Here is a 25,749-nt window from a genome sequence, read left to right as displayed (position 1 = left end):
ATTTTAAGTGTTTTAAACATTTGAAATTGAAGTTCATATATGCAGCTTCTAAACATGCATGGATCTATTTTATGAAGTAAATAATGGATCTTAGTTTTATTAACAAAAAATAATAAATAAAACAAACTTTTTTGTATGAGGTTATCTATATACATCGAATTATTATAATTTAGTGCTATCAATATAACATTTTTTGTTATTATTTGGAAAATTGTATGAAAAGTATGAAAAAAAGTATGATACAGAATTATAACACATGTAGAAATACCAAGATTAATAGATTTAGATTAATATCAAACACATTTTGTAAACTTGTTATGACATCTTTAAAAAGGGAAAAAAGAACCTGCTAGCAGCACTTTTTTATTTGTATTAAATGTTAAAGCTCTGATCAAGTCAGCACCTCAATTCCTGTTTTTATTCAGTCTTTTATTTAAAACGTCCTTTTTGTTTTGCTTATATGGAATTTTTGATTAGGGGAAGGGTCTAATTGTATATATATATATATATATATATATATATATATATATATATATATATATATATATATATATATATATATATATTACATTTGATTAAAATAATGTAATTAATTTGATTTAATGTATTATTTTATTTATGATGGCCTACTACACACTGATACTTTTTTTTTGTATGAAAAGTGCTTTACAAATTTAGTCAAACTGATTGATAACGAAATTAAAATTTGTATATTTGAAGGTAACTTCAGTCATATAAAAAGTTGGATGGTGAATGAGATGTTTTAAAAATTATTATTTCAAGCTGTAACTCAGTCACCCCACAATGTTTTTCCCACAGAGCTGTGACACTTTGATATTCGCTGTCCTTGGTGCTGAAACGACTTATAATACAACACTGACAGTTTCCTGTGAGCAGTCGTGCGTGAATCTATCAATCTATCTATCTATCTATCTATCTATCTATCTATCTATCTATCTATCTATCTATCTATCTATCTATCTATCTAGACTCAAACACCCATGTAGCGCTTGAGCCCACGTGGTTAAGACTGATCGGGACTTGGGACCACTAACAGCCGGTCTGAGGACACGCGCCCTCCCCTCCCTTCCCCTCCCCTCCCCTCCCTCCATCAATGGACTGAACAAAACTGCTTGGACTTGCCTCTTAGCGGCACAGCCTCTCATATATAAGGAGCAGCCGGAGGAGTGTTCAGTCGCTGAGAGCCATACACCCCTCGCCTGCACACACACACATAACACACATACACTCACATACACCCTCGCCACCACCACCTGCTCCGTCCCCCTTCATTTCTGCTCACACCCCCACGGTAGTCTGACCGGATGAGTTACCCGGTGGACACGATAGGGAGCCCCTTCAGGAGAACTATGGATTCTAGGACCAGCTACGGCTACAGCCGCCAAGGCAGCACCCCCTCAAGCGGCTTCCGCTCCCAGTCCTGGTCCCGGGCAAGCCCCGGATCCACCATGACCACCTCCTACAAGAGGAGCGTGAACATGCCGGTGTCCAGAGCCTACAGCTCCACGGTGCTCAGCTCCGCCGACAGCGTTGATTATAGTCAAACCTCCATGTTGAACGGAGACTACAAGCGGTCTAATGAGAAAGAGCAACTTCAAGGGCTCAATGACCGCTTCGTTGTTTACATCGATAAGGTGCACTTCCTGGAGCAGCAGAACAAGCAGATCGAGGCGGAGATCCAGGCACTGCGGCAGAAGCAGGTGTCCCGCTCCCAGCTGGGAGACCTCTACGACCAGGAGCTCCAGGAGCTGCGCTCCATGCTGGAGCAGATCCACCACGAAAAGGCGCAAATCCAGCTCGACACTGACCACATCGAGGAGGACATCCAGCGGCTCAGGGACCGCTTCGAGGAAGAGGCTCGCATCCGGGAGGAGACAGAGGCGATAATCCGCGTCCTGAAGAAGGACACGGGTGACTCAGAGTTGGTGAAGTCTGAGTTGGAAAAGAAAGTTCAGTCTCTGCAGGATGAGATCGCCTTCATCCGCAACAACCATGAAGAGGAGGTGAGCGACCTCATCGCCCAGATTCAGGAGTCTCAGATCACCGTGGAGAGGAAAGACCTCCAGAAGGCGGACATCACCGAAGCTCTGCGGGAGATCCGCTGCGAACTGGAGGGCCATTCCAACCAGAATCTGCAGCAGGTGGAAAACTGGTTCATGTGCCGCTACGCCAAGCTCACTGAGGCTGCGGAGCAGAACAAGGACGCCATAAAGTCCGCCAGGGATGAGATATCCGACTACCGCCGCCAGCTGCAGTCCAAGACGGTGGAGCTGGAGTCTGTCCGCGGGACGAGGGACTCTCTGGAGAGGCAGCTGAATGACATCGAGGACCGCCACAACAGCGATCTGTCCAGCCTGCAGGTAAACAGCTCTGAGGCGACCACAGAGCCGTGCGTAAAGAGCTGAAAAGACCTCTTATTTACCTGTTCTCCACTAAGATAGTAAACTTATTCTAATGTTTTTCAGAATGAACAAAGTTAAATATTTTGATATTTAAAAGTAAGGGTTTCAGGTGCTATTAAATCAATGTATTGATATTAATATACTTTATGTTTTATATAATTATATTTCAGTGACATAGCTTCATGTGGGGCTTTAGTTATTGAACAATTGGTAAATGTCAGTGAAATGACTCATATTTTGTTCTCCTTTATGGTGGTTGAATGCTCCTGTGTGAAAATATTTTCTGCTGCGTAATGCTTGCGATGAGCTCATCATTGCTCACCAAAACATCGCGCTGACTTTCTTTCCAAGCTTTCCAGGTGTCAGGAAATAGTTAAAGGGAAGAGAGACACTGCAGCAGACTCTCTCTCTCTCTCTCTCTCTCTCTCTCTCTCTCCCTTGCTGAGTCAGAGGCCTGGGTCGATGCCTTTATTGGCTGTGTCCTTACATCACACCACTGAGATTCATGGGTGGGGGCGGGGGTGTATTGACAAGTGTGGAGGCTGTCCTTGAAAGTGAGGCATTCAGAATTTGTAGAATACTGTATTGCGTCAGAATAAATTAAAGCAACAGCTTTTGGTGCACAGCATCGAAAGAGTTTGTTAAATTTACAGGACCATTCAAGTTTTCTAAACAAGCTATACAGTCAGTTAGAATAATACTTTTTAAATCTTTGATAAATGGTTGCAAAGGTCCTTGATTTCAGAAACTGAATAACAGTATCTGCAAAAGAGGATAAATCTTTCTGCTTGCACATACTTAATCGACCTTGCATTGTACTCTTGCGCTCTTTTTCTCTGCAGGAGACAATTCACCAGCTGGATAATGAGCTCAAGAGCACCAAATGGGAAATGGCTCGTCACCTGCGTGAGTACCAGGACCTGCTGAATGTAAAGATGGCCCTGGATATCGAGATTGCTGCATACAGGTATATCCTGACATGCATTTTGCATTGAAAAAGTAGTTAAGAAAATATTTTTACTGTTTAAATGTTTACAACTTTACCCATATTGGTGACAAACTTGATTGTTAACACACAGAATCTGAATTTGTATGTCCCCAGGAAACTCCTAGAGGGTGAGGAGACTCACTTTAGCACTTTCCCTTATCGCCAACCCGTCACCACCAAAATCTCAAAGTCTAAATCAGACGGTCCCAAACTGAAGGTGCAGCACAAGTTTGTGGAAGAGATCATCGAAGAGACGAGGGTAGAAGATGAAAAGATCGACATTGACGAGGCCCTGGCAGAGATAGCGCAAGAGCTGTCAGCCACCCTCGGAGGTGGAGGAGAGGAGGGAGAGGAGGAGGAAGGGGATGAAGAAGGACAGGGAGAGGAAGAAGGAGAGGAAGCGGAAGGAGAGGGAGATGAGGGAGAAGGTGAGGGAGAGGAGGAAATTGTAGCAGCCACTGAAGCCAAAGTTAGCTCAAGCGCACCCACAAAGGAGGAAGAGGAGGAGGATGATGATGAAAAAGGTGGTGACGAGGAAGACGAGGGCAAGGGAGAAGGAGGGGAGGAGGAAGAGAAGGAAGAAGAAGGTGAGGGAGAGGGAGAGGATGAGGGAGAAAAAGGTGATGATGAAGTAGGCGGTGATGAAGGAGAGGAAGGAGGAGAGGAAGAGGAGGAAGTTGAGGAGACAGTGCTGTGCTCTAAAGCTCCAGAGTCTAAAGCCTCTCCTGACAAAGAGAAGGCCACAGACAAGGAGGCCAGCGGAGGAGAGGAAGAGGAGGAAGCTGGTGCCGAAGAGGAAGTTGGAGATCAGGATGAAGATGCAGGAAGTGACAAAGGTGGAGATGAGAAGGAGGAAAAAGAGGATGCAGACAAAGGAAAGAAGGAAGAAAAAGATGAGAAGAAGGTAAAAGAAGACAAATCAGATGAAGTCGTAGCCAAGACCGAAGCTCCTAAAACTGAGTCTGAAAAACCTGAGGTCAAGAAGGAAGAACCTGCCAAGAAAGATGCATCAAAGCCAAGTTCTCCAAAGTCTGAATCACCTAAGCTTGGATCCCCCAAGTCTGAATCACCTAAGCTTGGGTCCCCCAAGTCTGAATCACCAAAGCCTGGATCCCCCAAGTCTGAATCACCAAAGCCTGAATCCCCCAAGTCTGAATCACCTAAACCAGAGTCTCCTAAATCTGAGTCCCCCAAACCTGCATCCCCAAAGTCTGAGTCCCCCAAAGAAGGCTCACCTAAAGCTGGATCCCCAAAACCAAGCTCCCCAAAATCTGAGTCTCCTAAATCTGAATCCCCAAAACCTGGATCTCCTAAAGCAGAATCCCCAAAGAAAGAGACCCCAAAACCTGAGCCCCCAAAGGCTGCAGAAGAGAAATCTGAGAAGAAGAGCGACTCCACAGAAGACAAGAAAGTAGAAAAGAAAGATGTTGCGATGAATGGTGATCTAGACAAGAGTAGCCCAGATGAGAAGGAGAAGAAAGATGAGGAGAAGGAAACTGATGTGATCGCTAACGGTGTGGACGAGAGCCCCGTAAAGGAAGACGGCAGCCAGAAGGTGGTGATCACCAAAACCGTGGAGACGATCACAACCGGAGAAGACGGATCCAAGCACGTCACCAAATCCATCACTGTGACTGAGACCGTGAAGGAGGTGGAAGAAGTTGAGGAGGTCGTGCAGGAGAAGCTTGTCTCCAGCAAGAAGACAGAGAAGCACTCCACCCAGTCTATCAAGCAGGTGACCGAAGGTGACTGAGCAGCTTCAAGGTGGCTGATCCAGCACGGGAGGAAGAGGAGGAGGGGGCCTGAGGAGAAGACCCGAAGACAAGCAATCAAACCCAGAACTAACATAACAAAGAAAATCATACAGCTAGAGCGATGTAATAAAGATAACCACTCTCAAACATACAAAACAAGCATAGAGAGAAGCCAAAACCTTAATGCTACAACCTTCAAAAATGCATGTTGAGTGACAGCTTTAAATGGGCATCGCTGCAGACGCGGTCAGGAGGGAACGACAGACATTTTATCCTATTTCTGTTTCTTTCTGCAGTTCACGGGAGAGCTCACGGGAGGGAGGGAGGGGGGTCTCTGCATGCTAGCTCAGGAGAGGGGAATACTTTCCTCTTGTATCTGTATGTATGGTAGAAATACACTGTAAAAAGAGTACTAATGTAAAGGGAATACATGTTGTTTGGGTGGGAGAGTGAGAGAATTCTTAGAGTTGAGGAGTATTTTGAGTTAAAGTAAAGAAAGGGGACAGGCAGGTGGGAGGGTCTTACTGAAGAAGCCTTACTCGACATGTGAAGATACCAACTGAGCCAAAAAGAAACTAACAAATACACAACACACAGTGCAGAAAGAGACATGCAGTGATATGATAGACACGTCCATATACATCCAGTAACTGAAGCAGTTAAAGCTTAACAAAACCTGAAGAAACTCTTAGCCTTAAACATGCTTTTTATCCGTGTCTGTTATGTTTACCTGAGTGCAACTGAAAAATAAAACTGTAAATGCGCACATACATGCATTCTTGTATGCATAGGATGGACTTGAATTTAAATACAGAAATAAATGAGGTGCTACTGTTTGCAATCCCATGACTTTACTCATCATGAACGATTTCCCAGCAGCATTTGCTCAATAAATGTCATAATGAATAAAAAAAAACTGTGTCTTGTGATTTCATATATGAACATATCAGGGTATACTTTGCATTTGCATAACAAGAGTTAAACTTTACCTTATAGTAGCTGAACAAGGTAGTTAGAGGTATATATGTGGCTGCAAAAAGCAGCATAATAAATGTGATTTGCATTTGAATACATAGAATCACTGCTGAAACAAATCTGTGGAGACATGAATCTTTAAGGGTTGTATATAATTGTCTAAAACAAAGCTGAATGCAGTTTATCTTACCCCAAAAAGTTCTTGGATGTAGATCATTTTAATGCCATCATTCTTTATGACACTCCAAGCAGATACTTAAATTAAGACAAACCTGTAATAACGTTTCACTGACTATGCTGAAAGGATGGGTAAGATTTATTTCTCTGCATAACAGTTAAAGTGTCGCTGAAAGCTCCGTCTTCAGTTTAAGTTTTTGATCGATGAGCTGCTCAAAGTTGCTCGCCAAGAGCTTTTAAATATGTGGCTTTTGTTCTTAGTCAACATCATAAAGCAAAAGAAGTGATGGCAGATGTTAGTGCTGACTGACTGGAAGCAAAGAAGTGTTTGCATCAGGGTTTTAAGAGTTTAAATAATGGCCCAAACAAGATGATGTCAGTTCTGCAGAACCAGCTACAACCGGTTTTCAATGAGGTACAGAGGTCCAGTGGTTTTTATGTTGCCACAGACTCTGCACATGCTTTAACTCAGATAAAGAATATAGAAGAATATGTGCTTTATGACTGCTGCTGCTGAATGTCTAATGTTTAAACAGTTAATGTCTACTCAGGGGAGTGAAATAAGAGAGCTGCTGCTGGGTAATGCCAGAGGTAAGAGGATAATGTGCAGCAGCATATGGAGGGGATCTTATCACATTAAGGGAGACTATGGATGTTATACCGTAGAGACAAAACGTAAACTGTAGTTACTACACTCTCTGTTAAACAGTCATTTGGGATAACACCATTTAGGATTTTAGTCTTTTTTATCAACATATGATTCGTTTCTATAGTTACTCTATGCCAGTTTTTACCTTTAAAAACATAGTAATCATTATAATTTCTCTGTTATTACTTAAAGCTGCTGTTGGTACTCACAGAGTGAACATCTGTTCAGAGAAAGAGACTTTGAATGTCAACACTATCCCTCCCAACCAGATTTCCTCTTAGCCCCCCAACAAAGATCGGTGGTTAGGTTAGGTGATTTCTTGAGCCTGGTGGGACAGCTCAGGGTGTTGTAACCCTTTTCTGTCCATGGTTATCTGTGTGGCGGGAGGAGGAGGGAGGCAAAGGACTCAAGAGGCTACAGGATACTGTGGACCAAGGCACCAAACCAAAAAAAAAAGGAGAGAAAAGTAGAGACGAGTAGAGAAGTAAAGAAATAAAGAGGTACATAAATAAAGATAGAGTAAAGTAAAGTAGTGAGAAAGAAAAAGAATAACAAAGAATGGGGAAAATAAACTTAACTAAGGTAGTGGAATAAAAGTTAAAGAGTGTGTGTGTTTGTTAATGTACGTGTGTTTCATGTTTTAAGTGTGCTGTGTATATGAGTGTGTATATGTGTGGTAGTGGTATGAGCTCAGGCAGCAGTGGACAGGCAGATGTTTCTGGGTTATGGAGGGTTCAGTGGGTGGAGGTCTTTTTTGAGTTGAATGATGAGTGACAGGGGGGTGTTGATTGTGGCATGTGCTTCCTTGATAGTTTTCCGGAGGGCAGGGTTGTTGGTTGCAGATGATAGAAATCTCAGGGCTATTGCTTGGTGTTGTTGTTTGATGGTCTGGATGCCTGATATGGAGTAAATGTAGTGGTTGCTGATGAAGGGTGGGAGTCTGTAGGCCAGTTTGAGTGCTTTGTTCTGTATTAACTGTAAACGGTGGAGTTGGTGGTCTGAGAGGGTGATCCAGGCTGGGACAGAAAATTCAAACAGTGGACGGATGTATGCGAGGTAGACTTTTGTTATTGTGGAGGGTGATGCGCCATGCTTTCCGCAGAGGACTTTGAGGTGGTTCAGACGGGTGTGTGCTTTGTGTTCCAGGTTATTGATGTGTTTGGTCCAGGTCATATTGTTTTGGAAGGTGATTCCGAGAAATGTTGCCTGTTTGGTGATGTTTATTGTCTGGTTGTGAAGTGTGAGGTTGATGCTGTTGAACTGTAGGTGTTGGTTCCGGGTGAAGATTACACATTGGGTTTTGACAGGGTTGAGGGTGATTCTCCAGAGGTTGGTCCAGTCTTCTATTTCGGTGATGCATTGTTGTAGTTTGGAGGCGGCGAGCTGTGGTAGCAGTCATGATAGTGCCGGACTCATAACTAATCGGAGGACGTAGAAGGGGCCGCCCCTTGACCAATCAGGACAGAGCATTGGAGATCAGCTATGATTGGTCCGTCATAACGGGAATGAAGGGAATAATAACATTGCTTGATACAAAAGCATTGGGAAAACACAGAGATTTCACAATAGTCTCAAATTACTCCACTTACCGATGAGTATTGATTGGTAATATGACCTTTTCTCCAAACCCAGCAGAAAAAAAGTAACGTTTTTTACACCATTCATACTAACAGCAGCTTTAATCATGAAGTGCACAAACTACTGGTACCTCCTGCATGTGTAGTATGCCTGCTTTCATCTCTAATCTGACTTTGTCTGAGGCATAGGAACACCTAAACAAAAAGTTTGTCCTCCTGGGAAAGAAAAACATACCTCCTGGAAGCTCATTTGTCAGTCTTCTTGTCCATCTTTCCTTTCAGCTCTCTGTATGACTGATGGCGGCACAAAATTAGCTAACATTAGCATGTCTCTAATACAGTTTTAAATACGGTTACTAAAGAGAGGCTTCAGAGCAATTCCTGTTTTTTTCAACTGTCATGGCAATCAATAAAGAATCAAGAATCAAGAAAGCTTTATTGCCAGGTGAGGAATTTGATGTGACGATTGGAACACCAGTACTTAACAATATGACAGTAGGGACAATGAATATAGAATCCTGATTATAAAAATTCTAAGTAAAAATACTTTCTGTGCAAAGAAGAAAAAAAGTACTATTTAAAGACATAAATGGCCCTAAGCCGGAGTGAACATTTTAGCAGATGAATATAATAATAAATTAAGTAATGGATTAAATTACAATATTGCACATGGTTATTGAAGTATTGCACCAGAAATGAATGTATTGCACATGTATGTAATATTTCACAGGACTCTTTAGTGATTAATTAAAGGTGACATATCATGCAAAATCGACTTTTAATGGTTCTCTACCTGAAATATGTGTCCCTGGCATGTCTACAAACCCCTTGAAAATGAAAAGAATCCATTCTGCCCCTGTTCTGATTTCTCCACCTTTCTGTAAATGTGTGCTGAAACCAGCCGTTTCAGTTTTCAGTGTTTTTCATACGTCACAACGACATCCGGTCTGTCACGGAGTCAGAGCTCGGAGCTTGTTCAGCCCATAGACTGTATAAAATACAACTCAACCCCTCCTCTGTTTTTCATTCCCTGCACACATGTGTGCTAACAAGGAGCTTAGGAGGGAGGCATGCTAGTTGTAGGCTGTCTTAATAAACACAAAGGTCGGTTTTACTCCCCACGTCTGCAGATTTGAAGATCTAGTGGATGATTTTTATTTGTCATGGAAAAGTGCTAGCGCTAGTTAGCATAGCCACATAGCTACATGTTCGTAGCTGTGTACCAAGACACACGTCTACATACTGATAAATAAAACAACAAGAAACACTAAATCTGTGACCAATGGTTCAGAAAGGTCCTGCTGCAGGCGCCTCTCCATCAGGATCAGATTCTGGATCAGATTCAGAAGGTTGAAGTAACGCAGGTCTCTGGGCAGCCGTGTATATTCAGCCAACATGTAAACATTAGATCAACGTGCTGGACAGCCGAGGTCACATCCACTTCCTGAGGGGGCGTGGTCAGAGAGAAAACAGAGTGTTCTGAGCAGGGCTGAAAAAGAGGGTTCTTCAGGCATGTCAAAATCTGATTTCAAAGTGTTTTTTTGAGCATAAACTTTAAAGGCATGTTTTGGGGACCTCTTAGACCAATATATTTTGATGAAAAAGAGCATAATATGTCACCTTTAATGTTACAGTAGAGCATGTTGATAAGAGTCTGATGTTAGTCTTGCAGCAGTTGCTAACTGTTTAATATCAGCAACAGGTCGTATGAGGTCAGGAAGGGAAAAGGAGTGCCAAGATACTGCCTCAGCTGACAGGAAGTTGGACATGTTCTTGAATTAACATAAAGTTGAAGTTGGCAATTGAAGCTCATAGAGGCATTTAAAGTTCTTCAGAACCCTTGGTGCTGATTGCATCTTTTAGGTAAAAGCTCATCATCAGGGTTAAAACCACAGACTGTATAAAACCATGGATGGAAGTGAAGCTATCATTTTTAGAGCTCCCCCTGGTGACAGGCTGCAGTATAGGTTTTCAAAGGCGGTCTCTTCTATTATAATAGATGGGACACAAGTCACACTAGAAAATTAAAATACACATCATGCACATTTTCACTGTCACTGACTGTAGGTAGTTTTTATCATGCTGATTTATGTGCAGGTGTTCAGCTTCCACTGAAGTTTAGTTATTTCATATTAAAAAAAGATGATTGATTGACAGCCCTGTTAGCAAGTGTGGGCTCATGCTGCACTCTTTACCAAATGAGCAGAGTGGAGGATGAATGGGAAGAGAAAACAAACACTGGCATGGGTAATTAAGCTCTCCATAAGCCTTGAGTGTCCACTTCAAATCATTGCATGAGTCTGGTTCTGCTGTGGACTGCACTGACATGATGGATCTTTGATATTTAACCGGCTAATCAAAGGCTTGTTTGGTTAGAGGGAGGGGTGTGGCGTTAGCCCAGGGACTCTATCAGCCAGGCTTGTATTTTGACTTCACGACTATTAAAGGGGAGAGATAGAGGCGTGGTGTCCAATTACAGTCAATTACTAACACCAACAGGATGCACTTAACCAATGATCTGATGTCTTTTTGCCAAAATGTCCATAATTGCATAAAGCTAATGTAAGTAATGTTTGGGTTGTGATCATTTTGGTGTGATCTCCTTTATGAGTGTTTCTGACAAAAAAGGAAAAAAGAAATCATACTTCTTTCTTTTTTACAATCAAATGTATCAATGATTGAGAATATTTGTATGGAAAAATATTTTAAAAGGATGTTTCTTTGTGTGTTCTAATTAAGACATCTCACACCTGAACCCTCTGCTGTGGTTTCAGGCACTTACAAATCATGTAAAAGAAGTAAGTCTTTATGCTAACAGCCTTGTTTGCTCTTGTTGGTCATGTTGAAACATCTACATTAAACTCAGACTGTTTCATCACTGCCTAAAATATCTTCACAGGAGCTTTAAAATAATGTTTTGTTATTAGCAAAGACAGCTAATAGTGATAGTTATTTATAAATCTCTTCCACTATGTAAAGTGGATCCACTGGTTGCTTATAGCTTTTTTTAATGGAGAATATTTGCTGATATTTAAACAAGTGTTGCTTTCTATTAAATAGACCAAGTGTAGCCAAATGCAGGACTAACTTATGCACTCTGCTACATCAATAAAGGCAGTTTCTATTGAAGTGCTTACTCTCTAACTTAAAGAGAAATCAAAGATATAGAGATGGATGAAAGGACACACATGGCTTTAACAGAGGTTTATTTAACCACCACAATCTCTCACACTCACTTGACTTTGCATTCAACAATTTCACATATCAAACTCATCATGAATTGTGCAACCAGGCCTTTACGGACTACTTTGGATATTGGCAAGCAGGTAACCTTGATTTGTTTTTGTCAGTGGCAATTGGACTGTTTTAATGAGCACCATGTTAACAAGCAGTACTGACAGGATAGCGAAGATGCCGCTACTGGTTATTGAGCTATAATGAGCAGACTGGACTGAAGTTTGCTGGTGCTGCTGGCTTACTTTTTCGCCTTTGTGCTCTTGTCTTCAGGTTTGGCTGCTTTTTCTTCCTCCTTCTCCTTTTTGGTGTCAGCTTTGTCTTCTGTTTTAGGAGCAGCTTTGTCCTTGTCTTTGTCAGATTTGGCTTCTTCTTTGACGTCTTTCTTTTCCGGCGCTTTGTCTTCCTTCTCTTCGCCCTTCTTCTCTTCTTCCTTTTCCTCTTTGACGTCTACTTTGGTGTCTTCTTCTTTGTCGTCAGCTTCTTCGGCTTTAACCTCCTCTTGTGCTTCTTCTTCTTTTTCTTCAGTGTCCTCTCCTTCTGCTTTGTCTTCTTTGTCGTCTCCTTCTGCTTTGTCGTCTTTGTCTCCCTCATCTTCAGCAGCCTCTGTCACCTCTTCTTTTTGCTCCTCCTTATCATCACCTGAATCAAAGTTAGGGAAAAAAGTGTTTCATTATGAACACAGTCAGATTAAATTAAGCAAACAAAGAATGTTGTGGAAAATATGACGATCTACCTTCTTCTCCCTCTTTTGTCTCCTCATCTCCTTCCTTTGCCTCCACTTCTTCTTCTCCTCCTTCTTCTTCCCCTTTGTCACCTTCCTCCTCTCCTCCTTCTTCCTCTTCCTTTTCTTCCTCCTCCTCCTTTGCCTCCTCTGTCTCCTCTCCTCCCTCCTCTTCCTTCTCCTCCTCCGCTGCCTCTTCTTCCTTTACCTCCTCCTCTGCCTCCTCCTCTTCCTCCTCTGCCTCCTCCTCCTCCTCTGCTGGTGGAGTGGCCTCTGCTTGCTGGGCGTGCCTTGCAGAGATGATGCCCTCGGTGGTGCTGACGCTGGAGCTGAGCAGGCGTGATGTCATCAGGTAGGAGGAGCCTGAGCTCAGGCTTGAGAGGACGGGACGGGCGAAGGAGGGTGCTGACATACTGTGGCTGTACAGAGAGGACATGCCCCCAACCATGCCCACATTGAAGCGGGACTCCTCCCCCTCCAGCAGTTTCCTACACAGGGTCAGAAAGATCAGTTACACAGATATTTTATTGGTAACTGTTTAGATAAAGGTAATCAACCCTTGTTTTATTTATATTTTGAGAACCCAACCACATTTAATCACTAGGGCTCTCCCTATAGAAGGTGTTTAGTATAAAGCAGGCATTTCTTTTCACTTTTCTTCCACATATAGAGCAATAGATGTTTGGAAATGTGCTACTTTACTGTGAACTACATATAGATCCCCTTTAAACAAATGTAAACAAATAGTTTTACCCTGAATGACCTTACTGATTGATTGATTTTTGGGGATCCAGTTGGAGTTTTCTGCCTTATTGTTGTTGTTTTTCACCTGTATGCAGCAATCTCGATGTCCAGAGCCATCTTGACATTCAGAAGGTCCTGATACTCCTTCAGGTAGCGTGCCATTTCCTGTTTGGTGCCCCTCAGCTCACCTTCCAACTCTCCAATGGTGTCCTAGATAAAAGAGAAGGTCAAGTCTTTCATACATCACAGAGACACAGAGACATATAACATGAGGGGACACCTGTTTGGTATAGATTATTGTCCCACAATGCAAATCATGCTAGATTACACCCTCAGCCTCATCTGACCTGCATAGCATTAATCTCAGCACTCTGCTTCTCCTCCATCTCATGCAGCTGCTTCTCTAGGGATTCATTGAGGCCTCTGCAGGCATCGATCTCCAGCAGGCAGGTCTGGAGTTGGCGTCGGTACTCTCCTGCTTCATCCTTGGAGCTCCTCACTGCGTCACTGTGCTGGGCCACGCTCTCAGTCATGGATCCCACTTTTCCTCTAAACCACTCCTCTGCTGCCTGCATGTTCCTCGCTGCCAGCCTTTCATACTGGGATCGGATATCCCTTAGAGCCCCGGAGAGATCAGGGGTTGCAGCCTCAGACTCCACAGACACCTGGACGCCCAGCTGGACCTGGGCCTGGAGCTCAGCCACCTCACCCTCATGGATCCTCTTGAGGAAGGCCAGCTCTTCCAGCAGAGTTTCAATGCTCTTCTCAAGCTCAGCCTTGCCTAAAGCTGCCTGGTCGGCCTCACGACGGGCGTCCATCAGCCTGCCCTCTGCCTCTTCACGAGCCAGGACTTCCTGTTCATATCGACCCTGCAGGGCGGTCAGGGTCTGTTCCAGACGCTCTCTCTGTCCAAGGGCAGCCTGCTGTTCTGCTCTGGCCTCATCCACAGCTGCCCTCAGGGCCCGGGCCTCCTGTTCGTACAGTGCTCTCAGACGGGACGGCTCAGTGTACCTCTGCCTCAGCAGCATAAGCTCTGCCTCCAGAGCTCGGTTCTGCTGCTCCAGCTCACGCACCCTCTCGATGAAACTGGCAAAGCGGTCATTGAGGTCCTGCAGCTGGCTGCGCTCCTGGGTACGAACAGCACGGAACTCAGAGCTGATCTGGGCTGCCTGGCTGAGCTCCAGCTCCAGGGATGAGGCTGGTGAGGAGGAGGAGAGCAGCACCCGGCTGGGAGAGGAGTACTGCAGACGAGAGGTTGACAGTGGGGAAGCATGTGAGGAGTACACAGAGTGGGTCCTCCCTCTGGTCATCACTACACGTGGGGGAGCCTCGACATACCAGCGTCTGTATGGCGAGGAGGAGGAGTAGTAGGGGTCATATCCGATGCTACTCATGGCTGTGTGTTAGGAAGACAGGCTGCTCTCCCTCTCCTCTTTGTGTATGAGTGTGTGTGGAGGTGTATGAAGGGCTCAGGTTTAAGCCTCGACTGCTCACTGCTGCAGCAGCTCAGGCTTTTATAGCAGGATGGTGAGCTCTGACGTAAGCGCTTTCCCCCAAATTCTGATAATGCAGGCTCTATAGGCTAACACTGCAACTGCAAGAAGTGAGAGAGAGGGACCATGGGAATACGTGTTGGAGGAGGAAGAGGGGTTGAGGAAAGGTAGGATAGGTAGAAGCAAAAACATTTGTGGGGAAGAGATTGCAAAGTTTAATGTTTGTCTTGTAACTTTGGGATAAAAAGTAGCATTTAATCCAGTTTAGTTTGTATGTCACTGAAAGTCAGATAAATAACACTGTCCTCTGTGGTGTGATAAAAACATTACAGATGAACTGAATTGTTGAAAAGGAAATGTAACCTAGTGTCATATTATAGCAAATCTGCAAGGATCTGTAATAAATGTTCATAGATTTCCTTCTCATATAGGGCAAACACATACATGCCTAAAGCACAGTTGCTGTAGTATCCCCACTGCAGGAGAGAGAGAGAGAGAGAGGGGAGGGGAGGGAGAGGAGGAGGGGGAGGGGGGCTGTCCTGATTTAACAATCGTGACACAGCATCTCTCCATCTGGTGGCGAGCAGAACTACAGGCACGACCTCAAAAGACCTGCAGTGATTACAAAAAAATCCCACCCAAACAGAAAGGTGGGAGGTTAAAGACACGGGGAAACTTGTGAGCACATGTGCCAAACAATCAAATGTTAGAAACAAATGAAGAAACTTCAATGTTTTCTCATGTTATGGTGCATCAATAAGCTCTGTGTCTGTTTTTGAGGTTATTAACTCTCATGGACTCCACCTGTGAGTGTGTTTCTTTTAAGTAAATAGCATTTTCATGGATATCTTTTCATATATTAGACAATTCCAAATTAGTTCTTGTATGACTCACTCTGCATTTGCATAAAGAGCATATAGAAAGTGAACTATTTATATATTCTGAGCTTGTCACAGGCAGAAACCAAAGATGTTCATTTGTCTTGAATCCTGCAAAATGTGATATCTCTGTGTTTTTTTCCTTCATGTGAAGCTGCTTATTGTTTGACATAGGAGAAAGCATGCATTGATAGGCTTAAGGTTAAAACAAAATCAATACTTCACATGAAAAAAGGAGGTTCTGGGGTAAACATTTTGTAGTATGCTTCCTGAAAAAGAGATGCTCTAGTCTTTTTTCCTTGTCTATCAGTAGAATAACCTTTTTTAAATTAGTGTCTCACCAGTATAAAGCATCTGGCTCTCTTATCTGCAGCACAGATACCCTGGCAGGTCAATTACACCAACTTGCTGACACAGATTTTCATTCTTTTGTGAGTCAGGTGGGTGTATGTGTATGTGTAGGTATGCAGGGTCTCTATACTTTATGTCACAAATTCACCTTGCTTTAAAGCACCATGCATAGCTGAAGTGTATTGCTGCGCTTTGCAGCAATATCTCTCTGTTTACTTTGTGTGTATTTGCATGATTCATACAGTAATTTGCCTATGCAGCAAAGGCCCCGATACACACAGGCACTGCTTTGTCTGAACAGTAGTGAGAAAGGCAGTGAAAGGTGGGAGACTTCAGGGGGATCTGCATGGGCTCTGCTGCAGCCTGAGTCATCGTAACAGTTTTGATCACACAAACTCCCCTGTGTACACTCTTTCCCACCCTCACAGCAGTCTGACAATCTGCACCAGGGCTGCTTTTGGCAGATGAGATGCTTACAGGACCTGGGGAAATGAGAGAGAAAAAGCAGACCATTAAGATCTCTTTCCAAGCTAATTAGCTCACCAAAAGTGATGATTTAAAGGTTGCTGCTTTGTTAATGACTTAATTAATGCTTTTAGAATTTATAATCCTCAGGGCATTAAGGCTAAACAGAAGTTGTGTACAATTTACAAATCCCAAGCCTTCAGATCTCAAGAGATAATTCAATTGTTTTACTCTGCTGATTACATGGAGATACAGCTTCTGTCATGACTTGATCTTTAGTTTTGTTTTTTCCTTGTGTTTCATGGCTTGGTTCCTGCTCATGTTTATTCTGCTATAAGTTATCCTATGTCTTCCTTGTGTTTAGTGATCAATGTCTTGTGTTGTAGTCTTTTGTGTATTTTCTTGTGTTTCTTATTTTAGTCTTTAGTCTCCGGTTTTATTTTGTAGTTCTTGATCCCTGTGTTTCCAGTTTAGTTTTACTTCCTGCCCTTTGTGTGTTTCCCCCTTTTTTTTGATTACCTTGATTAGCTTCACCTGTGTTTATTACTCTGCATATTTAGTTGCTCTGTTTCCCTTGTTCTGTGTTGGAACTTTGTATGTCTTTCCTGTGTCCTCTGTTTTATTTTGGACTTTAGTTTTTTTTAGACATTTCAGTAGTTTTGTTTGTACCTTTTGTTCTTTTGTGTATTAAAACCTTTTTTATTTTTAAATCTGCACATGGGTCCTCTTTCAGTCTATCTCCCATCATGACAGCTTCTCATATGTTTCAATCAATCAATCAATCAATCTTTATTTGTATAGCGCCAAATCACAACAAACGTTATCTCAAGACGCTTTTACAAACAGAGGAGGTCTAGACCAAACTATGTCAAATTATGAACAGAGACCCAACTTCAAGACAGGGTAAGACTCAGTCTGACCCCACCTTAATCCATCATGAGCATTGCACATCGCAGTATTTAGCTAGTTACAGTGGTGAGGAAAAACTTCCTTTTAACAGGCAGAAACCTCAGGCAGAACCAGACTCATGTTAGACAGCCATCATGCCTCGACTGAGTTGGGTCTGGAAAGACAGATAGAGGGGAGTAAGAGAGAGAGGTGATAGTGATGAGACGAGTCGTAGAAGCTGTTGCCGCTGGAGTCCAGCACGTCCGGATCAGCTGGAGTCCAGATCGTCCACAGCAGGAGGACGTCTACGGCAGCTCAGAGGAATCTACGAGACAAGGGAGCTCAGGGACTCCAGAAAGGTCTATGGTTAGTAACTTTAATGGGACAGGCAGAGTTAAAGTAAGTGATGAGGGGGTTGGGGGGAAGGGGGTGAGCTAGGTTCCCAGTGTGTCAGTGTGCCAGTTCCCCCGGCAGTCTAGGCCTATAGCAGCATGACAAAAGCTGGTCCAAGCCTGATCCAGCTCTAACTATAAGCTTTATCAAAAAGGAAAGTTTTAAGTCTACTCTTAAAAGTGGAGAGGGTGTCTGCCTCCCGGACCCTGACTGGTAGATGATTCCAAAGGAGAGGGGCCTGATAACTGAAGGTTCTACCTCCCATACTACTTTTAGAGATTTTAGGTATAACTAGCAGGCCTGCATGTTGGGAGCGTAGAGTTCTAGAGGGGTAATAGGGCACTACGAGCTCTTTAAGATACGAGGGTGTCTGATTTTTAAGGGCTTTGTAGGTTAAAAGAAGGATTTTAAATTATATTCCACATTTTATTGGGAGCCAGTGTAGAGAAGCTAACACTGGAGAGATGTGCTCCCTCTTCCTAGTTTTAGTCAATACTCGAGCTGCGGTGTTTTGAACTAGCTGAAGAATCTTTAGAGACTTATTGGGGCAGCCTGATAAGAGGGAGTTACAGTAATCTAACCTGGAGGTAACAAATGCATGGACTAGTTTTTCTGCGTCGCTCTGAGATAGGAAGTGTCTAATTTTAGAAATATTGCGCAAGTGAAAATAGGCTGACCTTGAGATTTGCTGAATTTGGGAGTTGAAGGATAAATCTTGATCAAATAGGACTCCTAGATTCCTAGCCGAGGTGCTGGATGCCAGACTAATGCCGTCTAAGGTACTTATATTATTAGAAAAAGTCTCTCTGAGGTGTTTGGGGCCGATAACAATCACTTCAGTTTTTCCTGAGTTTAGCAGTAAGAAATTTCTGGTCATCCAGTTCATCCAGTAAGAAATTTCTGGTCATCCAGGTCATCCAGTAAGAAATTTCTGGTCATCCAGGTCTTTATGTTTGATAAGGTCAAGGCTGCACACTGAAAAACATGACACTTTGTGGAACCTGACAATTAACAATGATACAACTGGTCCACTTAAAGGCACATTCTTTGTATGGAAATCACTTTGCAGAAATGTAATTTTACAAATAAGGTTTTGAAATTTAACCAGACACAAAACAAACATGACAAACATACATGTTACTTCACACATTATTAACATTAAGCCCTGCCCCGCTAAACATGCTTCCAGATCATCCAGTGACCGCATCATAAAAGCACATCCATTGTGTTCTTCGTCCTTCATACAAAACAATAACCTCATCACTCTCATGACAACACAATGCAAGTTGGGCTCTTTGCCTGGACACCCATTAATAACGTACTTTTGGACAGTTGTATTTCTTCCTTCGTCTATATATAGATCATCATTTGATTGGCAGTGGCAGGAGACATTGACTTGCTTGTCAGTTCAGCTCTGTGGCTTTGCTCTCCAAGCTTCATCAGCACTTTTATCTCCGTCTGGTACATTTGAGAGCATCTCTCCTTCACAACATTACAGTCAATGACAGATACTGGACAATTATTTGTCTCGGTGGCATGATATATTTCATAAAGGGTGATACTTTTGCATGCCTTAAACAGTAATTCATGTTGAATCAGTATCAAGGCAAGGCAAGGCAAGGCAAGGCAAGGCAAGGCAAGGCAAGGCAAGGCAAGGCAAGGCAAGGCAAGGCAAGGCAAGGCAAGGCAAGGCAAGGCAAGGCAAGGCAAGGCAAGGCAAGGCAAGGCAAGGCAAGGCAAGGCAAGGCAAGGCAAGGCAAGGCAAGGCAAGGCAAGGCAAGGCAAGGCAAGGCAAGGCAAGGCAAGGCAAGGCAAGGCAAGGCAGCTTTATCTGTATAGCGCGTTTCATACACGAGGGCAACTCAATGTGCTTTACATTAAAACATTAAAAGCATTGGAAACATTCAGACAAGCATAAAAGAACATAATTAAAATGACAAATATAATAAAACAGAAAAGAAAAGGAAAATTAGAAATATATTAAAAACTACATTAAAATTTTAATTTAAAGTGGGTTAAAATAATCTAAGATAGGAAGGCAGTGGCAAATAAGAAAGTCTTAGTCTGTGATTTAAAAGAGGTGAGAGTTGGAGCAGACCTGCAGCTTTCAGGGAGTGTGTTCCAGATATGTGGTGCATAATGACTAAACGCTGCTTCACCATGTTTTGTTCTGACTCTAGGGACTGAAAGCAGACCAGTACCTGATGACCTCAGAGGTCGAGGTGGTTCATACAGTAGCAGCAGATCAGCAATGTATTTTGGGCCTAAACCATTCAGTGCTTTATAAACCATCAGCAGGATTTTAAAGTCTATTCTCTGACAGACAGGAAGCCAGTGTAGAGATCTAAGAACTGGAGTGATGTGGTCTACTTTGTTGGTCCTTGTTGGGACTCAAGCAGCAGCATTCTGTATGAGCTGCAGTTGTCTGATGGACTTTTTAGGGAGTCCTGTAAAGACCCCGTTACAGTAGTCTAGTCTGCTAAAGATAAATGCATGGAGGAGTTTGTCTGCATCCTGCTGAGACATAAGTCCTTTAATCCTTGATATATTCTTAAGGTGATAGTAGGCGGACTTTGTAAGTCCGCCTACTATCACCAAGGCAAGTATTTTTTTTTATTTTACAGGAAAAAAAATTATACAGCATATACAGATGCTAAGACTTATTATCACAAGTCAGGGGAGAATGGGGTGATGTGAGCCACAATCAATGATTTATTTAACATACATAACACTGGGGCGCTAGTGGCCTTGCGGTCTAAGCGTCCAAAGTATAGAGGCTATAGTCCTCATTGCAGAGGTCGCAGATTCGACTCCCGGACGGTCGACCATTCACTGCATCTCTTCCCCCACTCTCTACTCCCCACATTCCCTGTCTCTCTCTAGCTGTCCTGTCCAATAAAGGCAAAAAAAAAGCCCAAAAATATATCTTAAAAAACAACATACATAACACTGCTGTCGGGCTGAAAACTCATATCTCTAAAACTACAGCTGTACAGGAAATTAAAAAATGTTTTTTTTTTGTCTTTCCAACATTATTACGGTTTGCGGCCCGGCTAGCAACCTGTAGGAGTCAGTACTGACAGACTATGGTTGGGATATCTGTGTCACTTTATGAAGCTTTGTTTTGGTACGTTGGCTAGACGGCAGTGTGGATTTGTAGGGGGTGCCATTAGTATAAAAATAATAGCTTTATAAAGCGATATGATATCCCAATCATAGTCTGTCACTACTGACTCCTACAGGTTACTAGCCGGACTGCCAGCCACGAAAATGTTGGGGAGGCATGTTTTGGAGGCCATAAAGAGATTGTATAATGCTCAGAGACAGTACTGACCCAGTCTGTGGTACTGACAAGCTACATTTCTATTGCTAAGTCTGTATCCCTTTATGAAGCTTTTAATTTGGTATTTCTGCTAGGCAGCAGTGTGAATTTACATATTAGCAAACTATTTAGGATTGCAGAGCAAGATTTAATATAAGATTTAACATTTGAAATTTACATTTAAAATGTAACATTTATATTTAACATTTGAATTGTTGCTGTTATTTTCAATGTGCACAACTTTACAAATGGTGCCCCATCCAAAGGGGGACCAAAATAATTCTTTATTGAAAAAATAACAAAATATGGAGTTACAAGGTTTCTGCCTGACAACAGCAATAAGTGCTTTTTTTTTTCTCCAAGTAATGTACCACATTTAGTAATGGTGCTTGTGACCACTGATTTTAATATGTTACAATTTTCAGTTACTAACTATGATCCCTAAAAATTCAGTACTTTGACAAATCTTGCCTCAAGGTAAGGTTAAACAAGGTATGGGTTTGGGTAAATTGTTCCTTTTTGTAGATTATATGTGAAGAAACTATGTGCCTTTAAAATTAACATTTTTTCATAAAATGAACCATCAGAGTTGTGACTAAAACTTTCAAGGTTTCCATGTCTGACTTTTTCACCATGAACTGATGCAAGATAGTGAACTGCTGACTAATTCACCAACATTTGTATTGTGATTAAATTTAATTTCATAAGAAAAAACACGAGTCATTTCAACAAAACAACCTGCTCTCTTTTCCTCTGTGCAACTCTAAGTAATGGAAACCATATCCTGAAAAGCAACTGTTTTGCTCTCTTGATGTGGTGGGCAAGAAATAAGATTTGTTTTGGTCTAGCATGATGTTTGTGGATCTTGCACTTTACTTGTTTTTTCGACATACCAATATAGCATCATAACTCTTTAGAAAGACAAACAAAATCCACTGAGAACCAGAATATAAACATACAATTAGCATCATTCAGCCAGCTGAGAGACAAATTCAGTTTGCCCCAGTCACATTTTTGTCATTACCTACAAATAAGATATATTGTCTAACTCAAAACCCCAAACTGTGATACCCCAAAGAGCCCTCTTGACTCCAGACATCTTATTTATAAATCTGTGTGTTTGTTTGATGGCTGTACTACAGCTCATTCTGTAAAGATCATGGATGCTTGGAAAGAGGAATTAGGTATTGACTTATCTGAAGCCCAGTGGGATGAGTCTATCCATAATACATTCTTGCTTTGAAAACAGTAGCCGTCAGCTGATCCATTTTAAGGTTGTCCACCGCCTGCATTATTCTAAATTTAGGTTGAAATATCACTCTTCTTCCTTGCCACTGTGTGAACATAGGAGTCACATGATCATTTCACTTCCTCCTGATCCCTGGTGGTGCTTTTCAGGCTTTAAACAGGTGCAGAGAAAAAATGATTTAGAGATAAGAAAGTACTTTTTTAATTCACAGACTGCCTTAGTTTTGCTTGTGAGATTTGTTGCCTCATGTATGAAGAAACCTATTTTCAACATTACAGTGACTCCTAGAGGTGTTCCAAAGACATTACACTTTCTAAAGCCCTCTGTCTTTTCAAGATTTGTCAGAGATAGAACTTTTCTTTGTTTAGATGTGATTTTCTTTTAAGTCAAACAGGATCAGGATCAAGCCTTATCTGTTATGAAGTAGTTCAAGATTATTGGGAGACATTATAATGTTTCATTAATATATGTTAATGACATTTCAGGTTTCTGCAGCTTTACTTTACTCTGTGTTCATGTCAGTAGTAAAAGCAATGATTTTGACACAAGAAGCAGCAGCTTAGTTGGTCAGTTAGTTGCATGGTTTCTGCTGGCATTGAAAGAAAAATGTACAGTAAGAAGAAGCACATGAATGAATGGGTGTCACCTGCTGTTAGTTCAGCTGTGTTTTGGCAACATGTTGCAGATGGTTTCTCCCACAACACAGCATTGAGTCTCATTGTTATTATGATACAATCAAAGAATTCCCTCTGAGCAAATGTCATGTTTCCTAAACATAATAATCTCTGAATAAACTCCAGTTTCTCTAAGGTAGTCCTATTCATCTCAGAGTGAGGCGCCTCTCTGCAGCCAACTCTGATCTTTACACTTTTGTTCCACAGATCTCAGTTTAAAAGTCATGTTGCTATTTTGGCTTAATGTCTGACCTCTGGCCTTCCCAGCCACCACATGTTGCAGCAGCCCAGCAGAGCTCTGGTGCTATTGGCTGGGGTTCTATGTCCATCAGAGTATCAAGGCCTCTCACAGGTGGAATGTAAAGGAGGCTTGTCACAAGCCAGGCTGCTATATAAAGAGTTTGGTATGCTGGCTCTGGCTCACTGTTGGTCAGCCAGTGTGTGTGTGCACAACTTAGAAGGGCTGAGGGTTCTGTGTTTACTGTAAGGTAAATCCACAAAACACACTGTAAGCATGGCTGCCGTCCATCGTTTGGTTATTGTCCGCCACGGTGAGAGCGCCTGGAACCAAGAGAACCGTTTCTGCGGCTGGTTCGATGCTGACCTCAGTGAGAAGGGTATGGAGGAGGCCAAGCGTGGGGCGCTGGCCATCAAGGAAGCAGGCATCAAGTTTGATGTGTGCTACACCTCTGTGCTGAAACGAGCAGTCAAGACCCTGTGGACCATCATGGAAGGCACAGACCAGATGTGGCTGCCTGTGATTCGTACCTGGCGTCTGAATGAGCGTCACTACGGAGGCCTCACTGGTCTCAACAAGGCCGAGACAGCTGAGAAGCACGGAGAGGAGCAGGTGAAGATCTGGCGCCGCTCCTTTGACACCCCACCTCCACCTATGGACAAGGAACACGCTTATAACAAAATCATCAGTGAGGTGAGACCATGCATATCTGAAATTATGCAAGTGAAGGCGTTCATTAATTTATTATGCTATTGTAATAATTACTTTTGATAATTAATGAGATAGCAGAGACCAGCTTCCACCAATTAAAACTAATGAAAGGGAGATCATAAAGAAGTGACTGGCATACATTCATTTAAAGTGCTCCAGTGTTTGCCTATGTAACACCTGTGTATCATTCATAAAGTCAATTCTTTTTCTGCTGTTGTTACTTCCTCCAGTCCCGGCGTTACAAGAACCTGAAGCCTGGTGAGCTCCCAACATGTGAATCACTAAAGGACACCATCGCCCGTGCCCTGCCTTTCTGGAATGACGTCATCGCCCCTGAAATCAAGGCGGGAAAGAATGTCATCATCGCTGCCCACGGCAACAGCCTCCGTGGCATCGTCAAGCACTTAGAAGGTGAGCACCGCAGCCTAACATCGGACAGTATGATATCAAAATGTCAAGATCCAACATCGCTGAATAGCTAATAGGAAGCAAAAATAGCTTTCCCTGTATTTGCATACAAGGCCAGGGCTCACATAATCACAGACACAGTGGTGAGTTAGAGCGGTTAAAAATAGCATGCTGGGACTGTAGAGCTCAGGGACAGGGGAGAGGGTCAGGAGTCTGGTTCTCGTTACAGTCACGACCTTTATGTAGAAAGGTTGTACTTTTTCAAGAAGTGGAGAGACATGGGTAAGGGAGGTATACAGAGTGTCAGGGGCAACAGTAAATGTCAGATAAGAGAAGCAGATGTCCTGAAGATGAAGTCAAAATACCTCAAAATACAGTCACATATAAAGAATACCTTCCCTGTGGACTGCCTTATTTATTTTAGATCAATGTTCTTCTTGTCTGAGCCGATTATTGTATCAGTTACACCCCTCTGTTCTTTCTGCTCATCTGCATATCTATCTGCCTGTTTTTCCAGGTATGTCTGATGCTGCCATCATGGAGCTGAATCTGCCAACAGGAATCCCAATCGTGTACGAGCTGGATGCAGACCTGAAGCCAGTTAAGCCCATGTCTTTCCTCGGTGATGAGGAAACCGTAAAGAAGGCCATGGAGGCCGTGGCTGCTCAGGGCAAAGCCAAGAAGTAAGCCTGCTCTGGAGACAGAAAAACAGACTGTTCCCCACCTCATTCTTCAAGCTTTTTTCCGCCACCCATTTGTCCATCCTTGAAGTCCATTCCAACAGGGTAAATGTTTAATGGTTCTTTTGGAGACGAGCCATTTTCAGCACATTAGCCCTGTTTGTTCAAATTACAAACAGAGGGATGACCTGTCAATCAGTACAGACAGCCAGGGTCTCATGTTCCATGCAGCCACACACCACTCAGCCCTTTTAAATTGTGGTCACGCCCCTATGTTAAGGGCCTCACCACCCTGGCACAACCAATAAAGAAACCATGTTTTTACTTAGGTCTGTGTCTGTTTAATTTTTCCTCTTATCTGCTCATGTCTTGTTCCCTCTTTCTTTCTTCAAATTACATTGTCATTCTTATCTGTTACTCCTCCAGTTTCCAATTTGGAAATCACTTGTTTCAGCAAAGAGCAAAGGTGCTGTGAAATCTAATCTGGGAGGTAGAGTGGAGGGAAAGGGAAAGAGAGAGGGAGAGGGAGAGAGACAGTCTGAGAGACGAGTCAATGGGTTCATTCTGGCAGTATTCCCATGATGCAGGAAAGAGCTTTTGGCTACAGTCAGATGATACAAAGAAGGCAAGGCCAAAAAATATTTTCAAGCAGTTAAGAATTGATTGTATCCCGCTTGACCTACAGACTGGCGACAAAAAACTTTGTTGTCCTTTTAATTTGTCACCAAACACTGCCTTGTAGAACTAGAGGCAT

The 25,749-nt window shown here is 42.7% G+C and overlaps 3 protein-coding genes across 3 annotated transcripts; 2 read left to right on the top strand and 1 right to left on the bottom strand.

The window, feature by feature from the left end:
• The first annotated feature begins 1,146 nt into the window (after nucleotides 1-1,146).
• nefma (neurofilament, medium polypeptide a) lies at nucleotides 1,147-5,473 on the top strand. Its single transcript, XM_034709043.1, has 3 exons — nucleotides 1,147-2,381; nucleotides 3,266-3,390; nucleotides 3,526-5,473. Exons 1-3 carry the CDS (start codon nucleotides 1,326-1,328, stop codon nucleotides 5,162-5,164), a joined length of 2,820 nt encoding a protein of 939 aa, XP_034564934.1. The 5' UTR covers nucleotides 1,147-1,325; the 3' UTR covers nucleotides 5,165-5,473.
• A 6,259-nt stretch (nucleotides 5,474-11,732) lies between these two features.
• Nucleotides 11,733-14,871, bottom strand: nefla (neurofilament, light polypeptide a). Its single transcript, XM_034709907.1, has 4 exons — nucleotides 13,593-14,871; nucleotides 13,331-13,455; nucleotides 12,514-12,989; nucleotides 11,733-12,419 (listed from the first exon to the last, which is right to left on the bottom strand). The coding sequence occupies exons 1-4, from the start codon at nucleotides 14,637-14,639 to the stop codon at nucleotides 12,019-12,021; spliced, it is 2,049 nt and encodes a 682-aa protein (XP_034565798.1). The 5' UTR covers nucleotides 14,640-14,871; the 3' UTR covers nucleotides 11,733-12,018.
• Nucleotides 14,872-23,032: 8,161 nt separating this feature from the next.
• On the top strand, nucleotides 23,033-25,323 carry pgam2 (phosphoglycerate mutase 2 (muscle)). The gene is made up of 3 exons (XM_034709546.1): nucleotides 23,033-23,889; nucleotides 24,138-24,318; nucleotides 24,833-25,323. The coding sequence occupies exons 1-3, from the start codon at nucleotides 23,473-23,475 to the stop codon at nucleotides 25,000-25,002; spliced, it is 768 nt and encodes a 255-aa protein (XP_034565437.1). The 5' UTR covers nucleotides 23,033-23,472; the 3' UTR covers nucleotides 25,003-25,323.
• Nucleotides 25,324-25,749: the final 426 nt, after the last annotated feature.

Source organism: Notolabrus celidotus, chromosome 19, assembly GCF_009762535.1.
Source record: "Notolabrus celidotus isolate fNotCel1 chromosome 19, fNotCel1.pri, whole genome shotgun sequence".
NCBI classification, from domain to species: Eukaryota; Metazoa; Chordata; class Actinopteri; order Labriformes; family Labridae; genus Notolabrus; species Notolabrus celidotus.
Note: the sequence above shows the minus strand (reverse complement) of the source record. Positions and strands in the feature narration are given on the sequence as shown.

Bases quoted from the DNA above. Each gene is read 5' to 3' on its own strand.
- nefma (XM_034709043.1), top strand. From the start codon at position 1,326: ATGAGTTACCCGGTGGACACGATAGGGAGCCCCTTCAGGAGAACTATG. The intron at 2,382-3,265 runs GTAAACAGCTCT...TTTTCTCTGCAG, and splicing joins GCGATCTGTCCAGCCTGCAG to GAGACAATTCACCAGCTGGA. The intron at 3,391-3,525 runs GTATATCCTGAC...GTATGTCCCCAG, and splicing joins ATCGAGATTGCTGCATACAG to GAAACTCCTAGAGGGTGAGG.
- nefla (XM_034709907.1), bottom strand. From the start codon at position 14,639: ATGAGTAGCATCGGATATGACCCCTACTACTCCTCCTCCTCGCCATAC. The intron at 13,456-13,592 runs GTCAGATGAGGC...TCTTTTATCTAG, and splicing joins CTGAGATTAATGCTATGCAG to GACACCATTGGAGAGTTGGA. The intron at 12,420-12,513 runs GTAGATCGTCAT...ACTTTGATTCAG, and splicing joins GACAAAAGAGGGAGAAGAAG to GTGATGATAAGGAGGAGCAA.
- pgam2 (XM_034709546.1), top strand. From the start codon at position 23,473: ATGGCTGCCGTCCATCGTTTGGTTATTGTCCGCCACGGTGAGAGCGCC. The intron at 23,890-24,137 runs GTGAGACCATGC...TACTTCCTCCAG, and splicing joins ATAACAAAATCATCAGTGAG to TCCCGGCGTTACAAGAACCT. The intron at 24,319-24,832 runs GTGAGCACCGCA...CTGTTTTTCCAG, and splicing joins CATCGTCAAGCACTTAGAAG to GTATGTCTGATGCTGCCATC.